This window comes from Oncorhynchus mykiss, chromosome 15, assembly GCF_013265735.2.
Source record: "Oncorhynchus mykiss isolate Arlee chromosome 15, USDA_OmykA_1.1, whole genome shotgun sequence".
Taxonomy (NCBI): Eukaryota; Metazoa; Chordata; class Actinopteri; order Salmoniformes; family Salmonidae; genus Oncorhynchus; species Oncorhynchus mykiss.
Genome location: NC_048579.1, coordinates 77,429,458 through 77,445,569, shown reverse-complemented (window position 1 = coordinate 77,445,569; position 16,112 = coordinate 77,429,458). Strand labels below are relative to the sequence as shown.

General features: G+C 46.0%; 1 protein-coding gene across 1 annotated transcript in view; it reads left to right on the top strand.

Annotated features, from left to right (window-relative positions):
- LOC110515635 (TBC1 domain family member 15) overlaps positions 1–16,112 on the top strand; it is an 88,540-nt gene that overhangs the window by 61,233 nt on the left and 11,195 nt on the right. The window contains exons 9-13 of the mRNA XM_036945427.1: positions 730–833; positions 4,993–5,087; positions 9,925–10,041; positions 11,914–12,014; positions 14,248–14,347. Coding sequence (XP_036801322.1) covers positions 730–833; positions 4,993–5,087; positions 9,925–10,041; positions 11,914–12,014; positions 14,248–14,347 — 517 coding nt within the window. The remainder of the gene's footprint in view (positions 1–729; positions 834–4,992; positions 5,088–9,924; positions 10,042–11,913; positions 12,015–14,247; positions 14,348–16,112) is intronic.

Here is a 16,112-nt window from a genome sequence, read left to right as displayed (position 1 = left end):
TGTCTATGTCCTGTAGATGTCTATGTCCTGTGGATGTCTATGTCCTGTGGATGTCTATGGCCTGTGGCTGTCTATGGCCTGTGGCCTGTGGCTGTCTATGTCCTGTGGATGTCTATGGCCTGTGGCTGTCTATGGCCTGTGGATGTCTATGGCCTGTGGATGTCTATGGCCTGTGGCTGTCTATGGCCTGTGGCCTGTGGCTGTCAATGTCCTGTGGATGTCTATGGCCTGTGGATGTGGCTGTCTATGGCCTGTGGATGTCTATGGCCTGTGGATGTCTATGGCCTGTGGCTGTCTGTGGATGTCTATGGCCTGTGGCTGTCTGTGGCTGTCTATGGCTGTCTGTGGCTGTCTACGGCCTGTGGATGCCTGTGGATGTCTATTGCCTGTGTCTGTGGCCTTGAGCAGCGAGGCAGAACACTCATTAAAGGCAGCATCTGATGCCTCTCTGTAGTCTCTCTACATGAAGGATATGAAAGTAAGGGTCAGCTGCTTTTCAGAGATTGTTTTGTCTCCCGACATCACCTCTCTCTCTGAAGCGACCGTTGGAAGTCGAAGGCTCAGTTGAAACTGGAATAGCTCTGTTAGTCCTGTTTTGTTTGTTACTTACTGTAGGACTGTGGAAATAAAAGCTGTCCGTCTCTCCTCTCTTACTTTCTCTCTGTCCCCCCCCATCCCTCTTTCTGTCTCTCCCCCCCATCCCTCTTTCTGTCTCTACTTCCCTCCTAGGGTCTGTGTCATGTATTGAGGAAGGAGGGATGGAAGTTTCTGCTGGGCTACTTCCCATGGGAGAGCACCCTGGAGGAGAGGAGGAGTCTGACCAGGAGGAAAACGTAAGAGAGACACTCCTACTCATTAGGAGACTGGGAGGAAAACGTGAGAGAGACACTCCTACTCATTAGGAGACTGGGAGGAAAACGTGAGAGAGACACTCCTACTCATTAGGAGACTGGGAGGAAAACGTAAGAGAGACACTCCTACTCATTAGGAGACTGGGAGGAAAACGTAAGAGAGACACTCCTACTCATTAGGAGACTGGGAGGAAAACGTAAGAGAGACACTCCTACTCATTAGGAGACTGGGAGGAAAACGTAAGAGAGACACTCCTACTCATTAGGAGACTGGGAGGAAAACGTGAGAGAGACACTCCTACTCATTAGGAGACTGGGAGGAAAACGTGAGAGAGACAGTCCTACTCATTAGGAGACTGGGAGGAAAACGTGAGAGAGACACTCCTACTCATTAGGAGACTGGGAGGAAAACGTAAGAGAGACACTCCTACTCATTAGGAGACTGGGAGGAAAACGTGAGAGAGACACTCCTACTCATTAGGAGACTGGGAGGAAAACGTAAGAGAGACACTCCTACTCATTAGGAGACTGGGAGGAAAACGTAAGAGAGACACTCCTACTCATTAGGAGACTGGGAGGAAAACGTGAGAGAGACACTCCTACTCATTAGGAGACTGGGAGGAAAACGTAAGAGAGACACTCCTACTCATTAGGAGACTGGGAGGAAAACGTAAGAGAGACACTCCTACTCATTAGGAGACTGGGAGGAAAACGTAAGAGAGACACTCCTACTCATTAGGAGACTGGGAGGAAAACGTAAGAGAGACACTCCTACTCATTAGGAGACTGGGAGGAAAACGTGAGAGAGACACTCCTACTCATTAGGAGACTGGGAGGAAAACGTGAGAGAGACACTCCTACTCATTAGGAGACTGGGAGGAAAACGTAAGAGAGACACTCCTACTCATTAGGAGACTGGGAGGAAAACGTAAGAGAGACACTCCTACTCATTAGGAGACTGGGAGGAAAACGTGAGAGAGACACTCCTACTCATTAGGAGACTGGGAGGAAAACGTAAGAGAGACACTCCTACTCATTAGGAGACTGGGAGGAAAACGTAAGAGAGACACTCCTACTCATTAGGAGACTGGGAGGAAAACGTAAGAGAGACACTCCTACTCATTAGGAGACTGGGAGGAAAACGTAAGAGAGACACTCCTACTCATTAGGAGACTGGGAGGAAAACGTAAGAGAGACACTCCTACTCATTAGGAGACTGGGAGGAAAACGTAAGAGAGACACTCCTACTCATTAGGAGACTGGGAGGAAAACGTAAGAGAGACACTCCTACTCATTAGGAGACTGGGAGGAAAACGTGAGAGAGACACTCCTACTCATTAGGAGACTGGGAGGAAAACGTAAGAGAGACACTCCTACTCATTAGGAGACTGGGAGGAAAACGTAAGAGAGACACTCCTACTCATTAGGAGACTGGGAGGAAAACGTGAGAGAGACACTCCTACTCATTAGGAGACTGGGAGGAAAACGTGAGAGAGACACTCCTCATTAGGAGACTGGGAGGAAAACGTAAGAGAGACACTCCTCATTAGGAGACTGGGAGGAAAACGTAAGAGAGACACTCCTACTCATTAGGAGACCAGGAGGAAAACGTGAGAGAGACACTCCTACTCATTAGGAGACCAGGAGGAAAACGTGAGAGAGACACTCCTACTCATTAGGAGACCAGGAGGAAAACGTGAGAGAGACACTCCTACTCATTAGGAGACTGGGAGGAAAACGTGAGAGAGACACTCCTACTCATTAGGAGACTGGGAGGAAAACGTGAGAGAGACACTCCTACTCATTAGGAGACTGGGAGGAAAACGTAGGAGAGACACTCCTACTCATTAGGAGACTGGGAGGAAAACGTGAGAGAGACACTCCTACTCATTAGGAGACTGGGAGGAAAACGTGAGAGAGACACTCCTACTCATTAGGAGACTGGGAGGAAAACGTGAGAGAGACACTCCTACTCATTAGGAGACTGGGAGGAAAACGTAAGAGAGACACTCCTACTCATTAGGAGACTGGGAGGAAAACGTGAGAGAGACACTCCTACTCATTAGGAGACTGGGAGGAAAACGTGAGAGAGACACTCCTACTCATTAGGAGACTGGGAGGAAAACGTGAGAGAGACACTCCTCATTAGGAGACTGGGAGGAAAACGTGAGAGAGACACTCCTCATTAGGAGACTGGGAGGAAAACGTGAGAGAGACACTCCTCATTAGGAGACTGGGAGGAAAACGTGAGAGAGACACTCCTACTCATTAGGAGACTGGGAGGAAAACGTGAGAGAGACACTCCTACTCATTAGGAGACTGGGAGGAAAACGTGAGAGAGACACTCCTCATTAGGAGACTGGGAGGAAAACGTGAGAGAGACACTCCTACTCATTAGGAGACTGGGAGGAAAACGTGAGAGAGACACTCCTACTCATTAGGAGACTAGGAGGAAAACGTGAGAGAGACACTCCTCATTAGGAGACTGGGAGGAAAACGTGAGAGAGACACTCCTACTCATTAGGAGACTGGGAGGAAAACGTAAGAGAGACACTCCTACTCATTAGGAGACTGGGAGGAAAACGTGAGAGAGACACTCCTCATTAGGAGACTGGGAGGAAAACGTAAGAGAGACACTCCTACTCATTAGGAGACTGGGAGGAAAACGTAAGAGAGACACTCCTACTCATTAGGAGACTGGGAGGAAAACGTGAGAGAGACACTACTACTCATTAGGAGACTGGGAGGAAAACGTAAGAGAGACACTCCTACTCATTAGGAGACTGGGAGGAAAACGTGAGAGAGACACTCCTCATTAGGAGACTGGGAGGAAAACGTGAGAGAGACACTACTCATTAGGAGACTGGGAGGAAAACGTGAGAGAGACACTCCTCATTAGGAGACTGGGAGGAAAACGTGAGAGAGACACTCCTCATTAGGAGACTGGGAGGAAAACGTGAGAGAGACACTCCTACTCATTAGGAGACTGGGAGGAAAACGTGAGAGAGACACTCCTACTCATTAGGAGACTGGGAGGAAAACGTGAGAGAGACACTCCTCCTCATTAGGAGACTGGGAGGAAAACGTGAGAGAGACACTCCTCCTCATTAGGAGACTGGGAGGAAAACGTGAGAGAGACAGTCCTACTCATTAGGAGACTGGGAGGAAAACGTGAGAGAGACACTACAAGGACATTATCATTTTCACAATATTATTCCAACTTCATATATATTTTATACATAAATATATTTAAAAGACAGAGAAATCAAGGTTTTGAGTGCACTGGGCTTTTAAAAAGAAGAAGGAGAACAAGCTATAGCACAAAATACCAGTGTTTTAGTACAGGTAAAGTGAACTAGCGCTAGCTAACACTACCTAGCAAAAGCAACAAATATATACATTTATATATGTTTTACTAGGAGTCAAGGTATCTATAATATGGTCCAAAGTAATATTGTGATATGTAACTATATATACATTTATATATGTTTTACTAGGAGTCAAGGTATCTATAATATGGTCCAAAGTAATATTGTGATATGTAACTATCAACTTTTCCCCCCGTCACTAATGTACTATGTGAAATATTCCCGTTGTCTCACTCCTTTACTTTCCTCTCTTTCCTCAGGGATGAGTCCCTCTCTCCTCATCCTCTTTTCTCTCTTCTCATCCTCTTTCCTCAGGGATGAGTACTTATTCCCCCTCTCTTCTCATCCTCTTTCCTCAGGGATGAGTACTTATTCCCTCTCTCCTCATCCTCTTTTCTCTCTTCTCATCCTCTTTCCTCAGGGATGAGTACTTATTCCCCCTCTCTTCTCATCCTCTTTCCCCAGGGATGAGTACTTATTCCCCCTCTCTTCTCATCCTCTTTCCTCAGGGATGAGTACTTATTCCCCCTCTCTTCTCATCCTCTTTCCTCAGGGATGAGTACTTATTCCCCCTCTCTTCTCATCCTCTTTCCTCAGGGATGAGTACTTATTCCCCCTCTCTTCTCATCCTCTTTCCTCAGGGATGAGTACTTATTCCCCCTCTCTTCTCATCCTCTTTCCTCAGGGATGAGTACTTATTCCCCCTCTCTTCTCATCCTCTTTCCTCAGGGATGAGTACTTATTCCCCCTCTCTTCTCATCCTCTTTCCTCAGGGATGAGTACTTCCGTATGAAGCTCCAGTGGAAGTCAGTGAGTGAGGAGCAGGAGAAACGCAACAGCATGTTTAGAGACCACAGGAGTCTAATAGGTAATCATCATCATCATCACTTCTAACAGCATGTTTAGAGACCACAGGAGTCTAATAGGTAATCATCATCATCATCACTTCTAACAGCATGTTTAGAGACCACAGGAGTCTAATAGGTAATCATCATCATCATCACTTCTAAAAAGCATGTTTAGTGACCACAGGAGTCTAATAGGTCATCATCATCATCACTTCTAACAGCATGTTTAGAGACCACAGGAGTCTAATAGGTAATCATCATCATCATCACTTCTAACAGCATGTTTAGAGACCACAGGAGTCTAATAGGTCATCATCATCATCATCACTTCTAACAGCATTTTTAGAGACCACAGGAGTCTAATAGGTCATCATCATCATCACTTCTAACAGCATGTTTAGAGACCACAGGAGTCTAATAGGTAATCATCATCCATCATCACTTCTAACAGCATGTTTAGAGACCACAGGAGTCTAATAGGTCATCATCATCATCACTTCTAACAGCATGTTTAGAGACCACAGGAGTCTAATAGGTCATCATCATCATCACTTCTAACATAATGTTTAGAGACCACAGGAGTCTAATAGGTCATCATCATCATCATCACTTCTAACAGCATGTTTAGAGACCACAGGAGTCTAATAGGTCATCATCATCATCACTTCTAACATAATGTTTAGAGACCACAGGAGTCTAATAGGTCATCATCATCATCACTTCTAACAGCATGTTTAGAGACCACAGGAGTCTAATAGGTAATCATCATCATCATCACTTCTAACAGCATGTTTAGAGACCACAGGAGTCTAATAGGTCATCATCATCATCATCACTTCTAACAGCATGTTTAGAGACCACAGGAGTCTAATAGGTCATCATCATCATCACTTCTAACAGCATGTTTAGAGACCACAGGAGTCTAATAGGTAATCATCATCATCATCACTTCTAACAGCATGTTTAGAGACCACAGGAGTCTAATAGGTAATCATCATCATCATCACTTCTAAAAAGCATGTTTAGTGACCACAGGAGTCTACTAGGTCATCATCATCATCACTTCTAACAGCATGTTTAGAGACCACAGGAGTCTAATAGGTAATCATCATCATCATCATCACTTCTAACAGCATGTTTAGAGACCACAGGAGTCTAATAGGTCATCATCATCATCATCACTTCTAACAGCATTTTTAGAGACCACAGGAGTCTAATAGGTCATCATCATCATCACTTCTAACAGCATGTTTAGAGACCACAGGAGTCTAATAGGTAATCATCATCCATCATCACTTCTAACAGCATGTTTAGAGACCACAGGAGTCTAATAGGTCATCATCATCATCACTTCTAACAGCATGTTTAGAGACCACAGGAGTCTAATAGGTAATCATCATCATCATCACTTCTAACAGCATGTTTAGAGACCACAGGAGTCTAATAGGTAATCATCATCATCATCACTTCTAACAGCATGTTTAGAGACCACAGGAGTCTAATAGGTCATCATCATCATCATCACTTCTAACAGCATGTTTAGAGACCACAGGAGTCTAATAGGTCATCATCATCATCACTTCTAACAGCATGTTTAGAGACCACAGGAGTCTAATAGGTCATCATCATCATCACTTCTAACAGCATGTTTAGAGACCACAGGAGTCTAATAGGTCATCATCATCATCATCATCACTACTAACAGCATGTTTAGAGACCACAGGAGTCTAATAGGTCATCATCGTCATCACTTCTAACAGCATGTTTAGAGACCACAGGAGTCTAATAGGTCATCATCATCATCACTTCTAACAGCATGTTTAGAGACCACAGGAGTCTAATAGGTCATCATCATCATCATCATCACTTCTAACAGCATGTTTAGAGACCACAGGAGTCTAATAGGTCATCATCATCATCATCATCACTTCTAACAGCATGTTTAGAGACCACAGGAGTCTAATAGGTCATCATCATCATCGTCATCACTTCTAACAGCATGTTTAGAGACCACAGGAGTCTAATAGGTCATCATCATCATCATCACTTCTAACAGCATGTTTAGAGACCACAGGAGTCTAATAGGTCATCATCATCATCACTACTAACAGCATGTTTAGAGACCACAGGAGTCTAATAGGTCATCATCATCATCATCACTTCTAACAGCATGTTTAGAGACCACAGGAGTCTAATAGGTCATCATCATCATCACTTCTAACAGCATGTTTAGAGACCACAGGAGTCTAATAGGTCATCATCATCATCATCACTACTAACAGCATGTTTAGAGACCACAGGAGTCTAATAGGTCATCATCATCATCACTACTAACAGCATGTTTAGAGACCACAGGAGTCTAATAGGTCATCATCATCATCGTCATCACTACTAACAGCATGTTTAGAGACCACAGGAGTCTAATAGGTCATCATCATCATCATCATCACTTCTAACAGCATGTTTAGAGACCACAGGAGTCTAATAGGTCATCATCATCATCATCACTTCTAACAGCATGTTTAGAGACCACAGGAGTCTAATAGGTCATCATCATCATCACTTCTAACAGCATGTTTAGAGACCACAGGAGTCTAATAGGTCATCATCATCATCACTTCTAACAGCATGTTTAGAGACCACAGGAGTCTAATAGGTCATCATCATCATCATCATCACTACTAACAGCATGTTTAGAGACCACAGGAGTCTAATAGGTCATCATCGTCATCACTTCTAACAGCATGTTTAGAGACCACAGGAGTCTAATAGGTCATCATCATCATCACTTCTAACAGCATGTTTAGAGACCACAGGAGTCTAATAGGTCATCATCATCATCATCATCACTACTAACAGCATGTTTAGAGACCACAGGAGTCTAATAGGTCATCATCATCATCATCATCACTTCTAACAGCATGTTTAGAGACCACAGGAGTCTAATAGGTCATCATCATCATCATCATCACTTCTAACAGCATGTTTAGAGACCACAGGAGTCTAATAGGTCATCATCATCATCATCACTTCTAACAGCATGTTTAGAGACCACAGGAGTCTAATAGGTCATCATCATCATCGTCATCACTTCTAACAGCATGTTTAGAGACCACAGGAGTCTAATAGGTCATCATCATCATCATCACTTCTAACAGCATGTTTAGAGACCACAGGAGTCTAATAGGTCATCATCATCATCACTACTAACAGCATGTTTAGAGACCACAGGAGTCTAATAGGTCATCATCATCATCGTCATCACTACTAACAGCATGTTTAGAGACCACAGGAGTCTAATAGGTCATCATCATCGTCATCACTTCTAACAGCATGTTTAGAGACCACAGGAGTCTAATAGGTCATCATCATCATCACTACTAATAGCATGTTTAGAGACCACAGGAGTCTAATAGGTCATCATCATCATCACTACTAACAGCATGTTTAGAGACCACAGGAGTCTAATAGGTCATCATCATCATCATCATCATCACTACTAACAGCATGTTTAGAGACCACAGGAGTCTAATAGGTCATCATCATCATCGTCATCATCACTTCTAACATGATGTTAGTCAGGAGTCTAATAGGTCATCACCATCATCGTCATCATCACTTCTAACAGAATGTTAGCCCCCCAAGATTGCTCTCCATCCAGGGGCGCTGCTGCTGACCCTGTACATCTGGGGGCTCTGCCTGGGGGCTCTTTCTGGGGGCTCTTTCTGGGGGCTCTTTCTGGGGGCTCTTTCTGGGGGCTCTTTCTGGGGGTTCTCTCTGGGGGTTCTCTCTGGGGTTGTTGAGGAAGCCTTAAGAAAGTTTTCCCCTCTAATCGATGGACAATAGTTGTATTCTATTTGATTCTATTGGTCTGACAGTGGGATGGTTACGTGGTTTGAACAATGGGCACTGTGACAAACGGGAGACCTTTCCAATATGTTAATGAGTTAGACTCCTTGTTCCAACAGCCTCCGTCAGCAACTTAACTTCCACCAGCCAGTGAAGAACCAAAGTTGGCCACATTTCTCCAGGTCTCACCCCAAACTGCTCAGCAAAACCATTTGAAACCAAGTGTGACACCTTTCCTAGTTTAGCTACTTTACGACTGAGCTGAGCCTGGAATCAATCTGTCTCCCATCGGATCAACCCCGTGTTTTATTTATTCAATATTCCATCAGCGTCGTCCGCCTGGAGAACCCAGCCCCAAAACCTGCGTCCCAAATTGCACCTTATACCCTGTACGTAGTGCACTACTTTTGACCTGAGCCCTATGTGCACTAAATAGGGAGCAGGTTGTCATTTGGGACAGGACCCATGTCAGCCAGGTAATGGGATCTCATCTCCTCCTGATCGTTGAGGAATGATCCATACTGGATCTGGCTGGCTCCTCAATGGACTTGGCATTTCTGTTCTCTCTGTCTCTTTATTCTCTCTCTCTCTCTGAGTCGCCCCCCCCCCTCCCACTCCCCCCTGCTATTCAAAGGATTGAAATTAGGCTCCGGTTGTAACAGGGTTAGAGTTGTGTGCTCTCTGTAAATGTCAACTGAAATGAATATGGAAATGAGCGGCGGCTTGCACGGAGCAATGCTGAACTGTTGGAAGTGCTGCTGGTCCCATTTCTGATTTCAACTCCTGGCAGTAAACTTTTCGTCTAAGGACAATCAGGCAGACGAGATGTGTGGTGAAGTCGGAGCCTATAATCATAAAGTGTCTCTGAGTTGTGAGGAGTGCTGATCCTACGATCAGGTTCCTTCTGTTCCATGTCATCTGACTCATGATGTTCTTCATGTACATGCAAATGTATTTGGTGAATTAAGGGGATTCTAAGGTCTCTGACTGTGTTGATTTCCTCCACAGAGAAAGACGTGAACAGGACAGATCGGACCAACACTTTCTATGAAGGACAAGACAACCCAGGACTGATTCTGCTGCACGATGTCCTCATGACCTACTGCATGTATGACTTTGACCTGGGTAAGACCACACTTGTCATACTGCATGTATGACTTTGACCTGGGTAAGACCACGCTTGTCATACTGAATGACTTTGACCTGGGTAAGACCACGCTGGTCATACTGAATGACTTTGACCTGGGTAAGACCACGCTTGTCATACTGCATGACTTTGACCTGGGTAAGACCACGCTTGTCATACTGAATGACTTTGACCTGGGTAAGACCACGCTTGTCATACTGAATGACTTTGACCTGGGTAAGACCACGCTGGTCATACTGAATGACTTTGACCTGGGTAAGACCACGCTTGTCATACTGAATGACTTTGACCTGGGTAAGACCACGCTTGTCATACTGCATGACTTTGACCTGGGTAAGACCACGCTTGTCATACTGAATGACTTTGACCTGGGTAAGACCACGCTTGTCATACTGTATGACTTTGACCTGGGTAAGACCACGCTTGTCATACTGCATGACTTTGACCTGGGTAAGACCACGCTTGTCATACTGAATGACTTTGACCTGGGTAAGACCACGCTTGTCATACTGAATGACTTTGACCTGGGTAAGACCACGCTTGTCATACTGAATGACTTTGACCTGGGTAAGACAAAGCTTGTCATACTGAATGACTTTGACCTGGGTAAGATCACGCTTGTCATACTGAATGACTTTGACCTGGGTAAGACCAAGCTTGTCATACTGAATTACTTTGACCTGGGTAAGACCACGCTTGTCATACTGAATGACTTTGACCTGGGTAAGACCACGCTTGTCATACTGAATGACTTTGACCTGGGTAAGACCACGCTTGTCATACTGAATGACTTTGACCTGGGTAAGACCACGCTTGTCATACTGCATGACTTTGACCTGGGTAAGACCACGCTTGTCATACTGAATGACTTTGACCTGGGTAAGACCACGCTTGTCATACTGAATGACTTTGACCTGGGTAAGATCACGCTTGTCATACTGAATGACTTTGACCTGGGTAAGACCACGCTTGTCATACTGTATGACTTTGACCTGGGTAAGACCACGCTTGTCATACTGCATGACTTTGACCTGGGTAAGACCACGCTTGTCATACTGAATGACTTTGACCTGGGTAAGACCACGCTTGTCATACTGAATGACTTTGACCTGGGTAAGACCACGCTTGTCATACTGAATGACTTTGACCTGGGTAAGACCACGCTTGTCATACTGAATGACTTTGACCTGGGTAAGACCACGCTTGTCATACTGAATGACTTTGACCTGGGTAAGACCACGCTTGTCATACTGAAAGACTTTGACATGGGTAAGACCACGCTTGTCATACTGAATGACTTTGACCTGGGTAAGACAAAGCTTGTCATACAGAATGACTTTGACCTGGGTAAGACGAAGCTTGTCATACTGCATGTACTCGGCCTCTACTGGGTTTTTACTGAGGATTCACCAACAATAAATACTAGATGCCACTCAGCACCAGACGTGATCAGTGGAGGCTGCTGAGGGAGGACGGCTCATAATAATGGCTGGAGCGGAGTGAATGGAACGGCATCAACCACATGGAAACCACGGAAACCATGTGTTTGATGTATTTGATACCATTCCACTGATTCCACTCCAGCCATTACCACGAGCCTGTCCTCCCCAATTAAGGTGCCACCAACCTCCTGTGGTCAAGATTGTGTTGGAATGAAAACACTCCAGAACTGTTTCAAATCCTCTCTCTGTCACCACCAGGCTTTGGCTGGCTGGCTGGCTGGCTGGCTGGCTGGCTGGCTGGCTGGCTGGCTGGCTGACTTACTGGCTGACTTACTGGCTGACTGACTGACTGGCTGGCTGGCTGGCTGGCTGGCTGACTGAACCGGGTTGTTTTCTCTCTGTCACCAGGCTATGTCCAGGGTATGAGTGACCTGCTGTCTCCAATCCTCTATGTGATGGAGGACGAGGTGGACGCCTTCTGGTGCTTTGTCTCCTTCATGGACCAGATGGTGAGACTGACAACATAGAACTAGATAAACTAGAACAGACATAACTTAATAAGACCATAGAAATAGGCTAGATAAACTAGCAGGGACATAACCGTTTAGTGGTTTGTCTCCTTCATGGACCAGATGGGTAAAACCTGAGAACATCTGAATTATTAGAACATACATAACACAGAAATATAAATACTAGAATGGACAAAGCCCCTCAGACCAAAGCAAATGAAAGGAGGATGTCCATTCTAGTCATTCCATGTCTGTGGGTGAGACCTTCACTTACCTCTGTGTTGGTATATGACAGCACAGTTCTTCCTGTTTAATGAGAGAGGGAGGCCAACTAGGTAAGTGTTGGTAGAGTGAGACCTGATTACCTGACCACGCTGGGTTCCCATGGTGCATTTCACAAAGGATGCATCCAAGACCACTCTTTCATAGCCTCCACCAATAGCTGAGCAGAGCCCTGACACTTTGTGATGTCACTTCAGCTCTATGATTTGTGTTCTGAATTAGTTTCTGTCTGTCTTATTATCCAACTTATTACAACACCATCCAGCTTCCTGTCTGGTACGACACCATCCAGCTTCCTGTCTGTTACGTTACGACACCATCCAGCTTCCTGTCTGTTCTGTTAACGACACCATCCAGCTTCCTGTCTTCTGTTACACCATCCAGCTTCCTGTCTTCTGTTACGACACCATCCAGCTTCCTGTCTGTTCTGTTAATGACACCATCCAGCTTCCTGTCTTCTGTTACACCATCCAGCTTCCTGTCTATTTTGTTACGACACCCTCCAGCTTCCTGTCTATTCTGTTACGACACCATCCAGCTTCCTGTCTGTTACGACACCATCCAGCTTCCTGTCTGTTATGACACCATCCAGCTTCCTGTCTGTTATGACACCATCCAGCTTCCTGTCTGTTACGACACCATCCAGCTTCCCGTCTGTTACGACACCATCCAGCTTCCTGTCTGTTACGACACCATCCAGCCTCCTGTCTGTCACGACACCATCCACCCTCCTGTCTGTTTCCTCTACTCTTTCCTCCAGATAGCTGCTGAAGTAATTTAAAGGGGATTTCGTGTTCATTAACCATCCATAGCTTTATAGATACTGTAGCCCAGGGCTGGTCTACCCTGGTAAACAGCTACACACAGACACACAGGTTAGGGTAAACAGCAATCATGTTATTATTACTCGGCTGAGTGGTCTTGTACCTGACAGGCCCTTGTTATTCAAAGAAAACCCAAAGATCTTGTCATCTCCAGCACTGTAGCTGTCATCCCACCCATTAATACATCAAACATGGCAACATCAGGGTTATTGATGTAAACGCCTGCCAGAAGGTAAAAGGAAAGCTGGTGATTGAGGAGTAGAGAGCATCAATGTGGTGTTATGTGACGGGCTGGCTGGCCGAGAGGCTGACTGGCTGGACGGCCGACTGGCTGGAAGGCCGATTGGCTGGCTGGCCGACTGGCTGGCTGGCCGAATGGCTGGACGGCCGACTGGCTGGCTGACTGGCTGACTGGCTGGCTGGCTGGCTGACTGGCTGGCTGGCTGGCTGACTGGCTGGCTGACTGGCTGGCTGGCTAGCTGGCCGACTGGCTGGCTGGCCGACTGGCTGGCTGGCTGGCCGACTGGCTGGACGGCCGTCTGGCTGGACGGCCGACTGGCTGGCAGGCTGACTGGCTGGACGGCCGACTGGCTGAATGCCGGCACGCTTCATCTGGCAGTCCGACGGACTAATCTGGGTTAGGAGGCGGATGCCAAGATAACACTACCTGCCCCATGCATAGTGCCAACTGTAAAGTGTGGAGGAGGAGGAACAATGAATACAGAAATGCTTTGTCAAGATCGGTATGGGAAGAACTTGACCAGTCTGCACGGTGCCCTGACCTCAACCCCCAATCGAACAACTTTAGGATGAATTGGAACGCCGACTGCGACCCAGGCCTAATCAGTGCCCGACCTCCCCAATGCTCTTGTGGCTGAATGAAATGTTCCAACATCTAGTGGAAAGCCTTCCCAGAGGAGTAGAGACTGTTATAGCAGCAATGTTCCAACATCTAGTGGAAAGCCTTCCCAGAGGAGTAGAGACTGTTATAGCAGCAAAAGGGGGGACCAACTCCATGTTGATGCCCATGATTTTGGAAGGAGATGTTTGACGAGCAGGCGTCCACATAGTGCCCATCGTGTAGTCTGTATCGTGTGAATATATTTCCATTCTGTCTAAATTCTCAGCACCAGAACTTTGAGGAGCAGATGCAGGGAATGAAGACTCAACTGATCCAGCTCAGCACACTGCTACGACTACTGGACCTGTCCTTCTGGAACTACCTGGGTGAGGGGCGCACACACACACACTCTGCTACAACTACTTGACCTGTCCTTCTGGAACTACCTGGGTGAGGGGCACACACACACACACACACACACAGACACACACTCTGCTACGACTACTGGACCTGTCCTTCTGGAACTACCTGGGTGAGGGGCGCACACACACACACTCTGCTACAACTACTGGACCTGTCCTTCTGGAACTACCTGGGTGAGGGGCACACACACACACACACACACACACTGCTACGACTACTGGACCTGTCCTTCTGGAACTACCTGGGTGAGGGGCACACACACACACACACTGCTACGACTACTGGGCCTGTTTTTCTGGAACTACCTGGGTGAGGGGCACACACACACACACACTGCTACGACTACTGGACCTGTCCTTCTGGAACTACCAGGGTGAGGGGAACACACACACACACACACACTGCTACGACTACTGGACCTGTCCTTCTGGAACTACCTGGGTGAGGGGGAACACACACACACAGGGCATGCTTTAAAAAAAAAAAAATCCTTACAGAAAATTACATTTTAGTGTCAATTATTGGAGTCCCGGTAGTCCAGTCCCTCCCTAATGAACAACACCCATTACTGCCATTTAGAATCCACAGAATAGAACATTCACCGTGACAACGGAACACACATTCATCCTCATCATAAGTGTACTAGATAATCACCTTGATGGAGCCAGTGAAACATTTCCCTTGTGTTTTCTCTCTCTCTCTCTCTCTCTCACAAGTGCCGACGCCACATTTTGTCTTCGAAAGAAAAACAAGAGTTTATCCGAGTTTGACTAAGACTTCGTAATGAGATAAATATGGTGTGTTCTGTTTTGGAAAAGTCTCCTATTTGCTAGAGGTCACAGGGGGTAGCCGCATCCCTAAACAGTCCCTGATAAGTTGTTTTGAATTAGGCTGTTTAAATGCGGCTAGCGCTACCGTGCAGTCTGATTGGGACCATGTTGATTTATCACCGCGTACTTTATAGTCATTAATTTTCTTGATTAATTTGGGCTCGCTCAGCCACCCTACTAAAACTGGTCTGCTGTTCGTTACCTCGCCCGGATAACAACAACAGCTCCTTCGGAATTTAGAGAGCTTCTAAGAACAATAAACCAAGGAAATTCTATAATATGTAAATGAAATGTGTTATTTATGGCTTTAATTTGAGCTGGAAAGGTTAGATTGAGGGCAGGAAGAGAACCACAGTGATGGACGTGATTGTCTTTTTTGGGGGGGTGTGTGGGGGGGGTGAAGGGGAGAAAGAAGAGATAGAGAGGGGACGTAAGAGGCTTAAGGTCTACGATTGGTTGACTTTAATCCTCTTCCTCACTATTGATATTCCTTCAGCTCCTTGATCAGAGATGCTCACAACTCTGACACAATCAGAGTGGATTTAACCCCCTCAGAGATGCTCACAACTCTGACACATTCAGAGTGGATTTAACCCCCTCAGAGATGCTCACAACTCTGACACATTCAGAGTGGATTTAACCCCCTCAGAGATGCTCACAACTCTGACACATTCAGAGTGGATTTAACCCCCTCAGAGATGCTCACAACTCTGACACATTCAGAGTGGATTTAACCCCCTCAGAGATGCTCACAACTCTGACACATTCAGAGTGGATTTAACCCCCTCAGAGATGCTCACAACTCTGACACATTCAGAGTGGATGTAACCCCCTCAGAGATGCTCACAACTCTGACACATTCCGAGTGGATTTAACCCCCTCAGAGATGCTCACAACT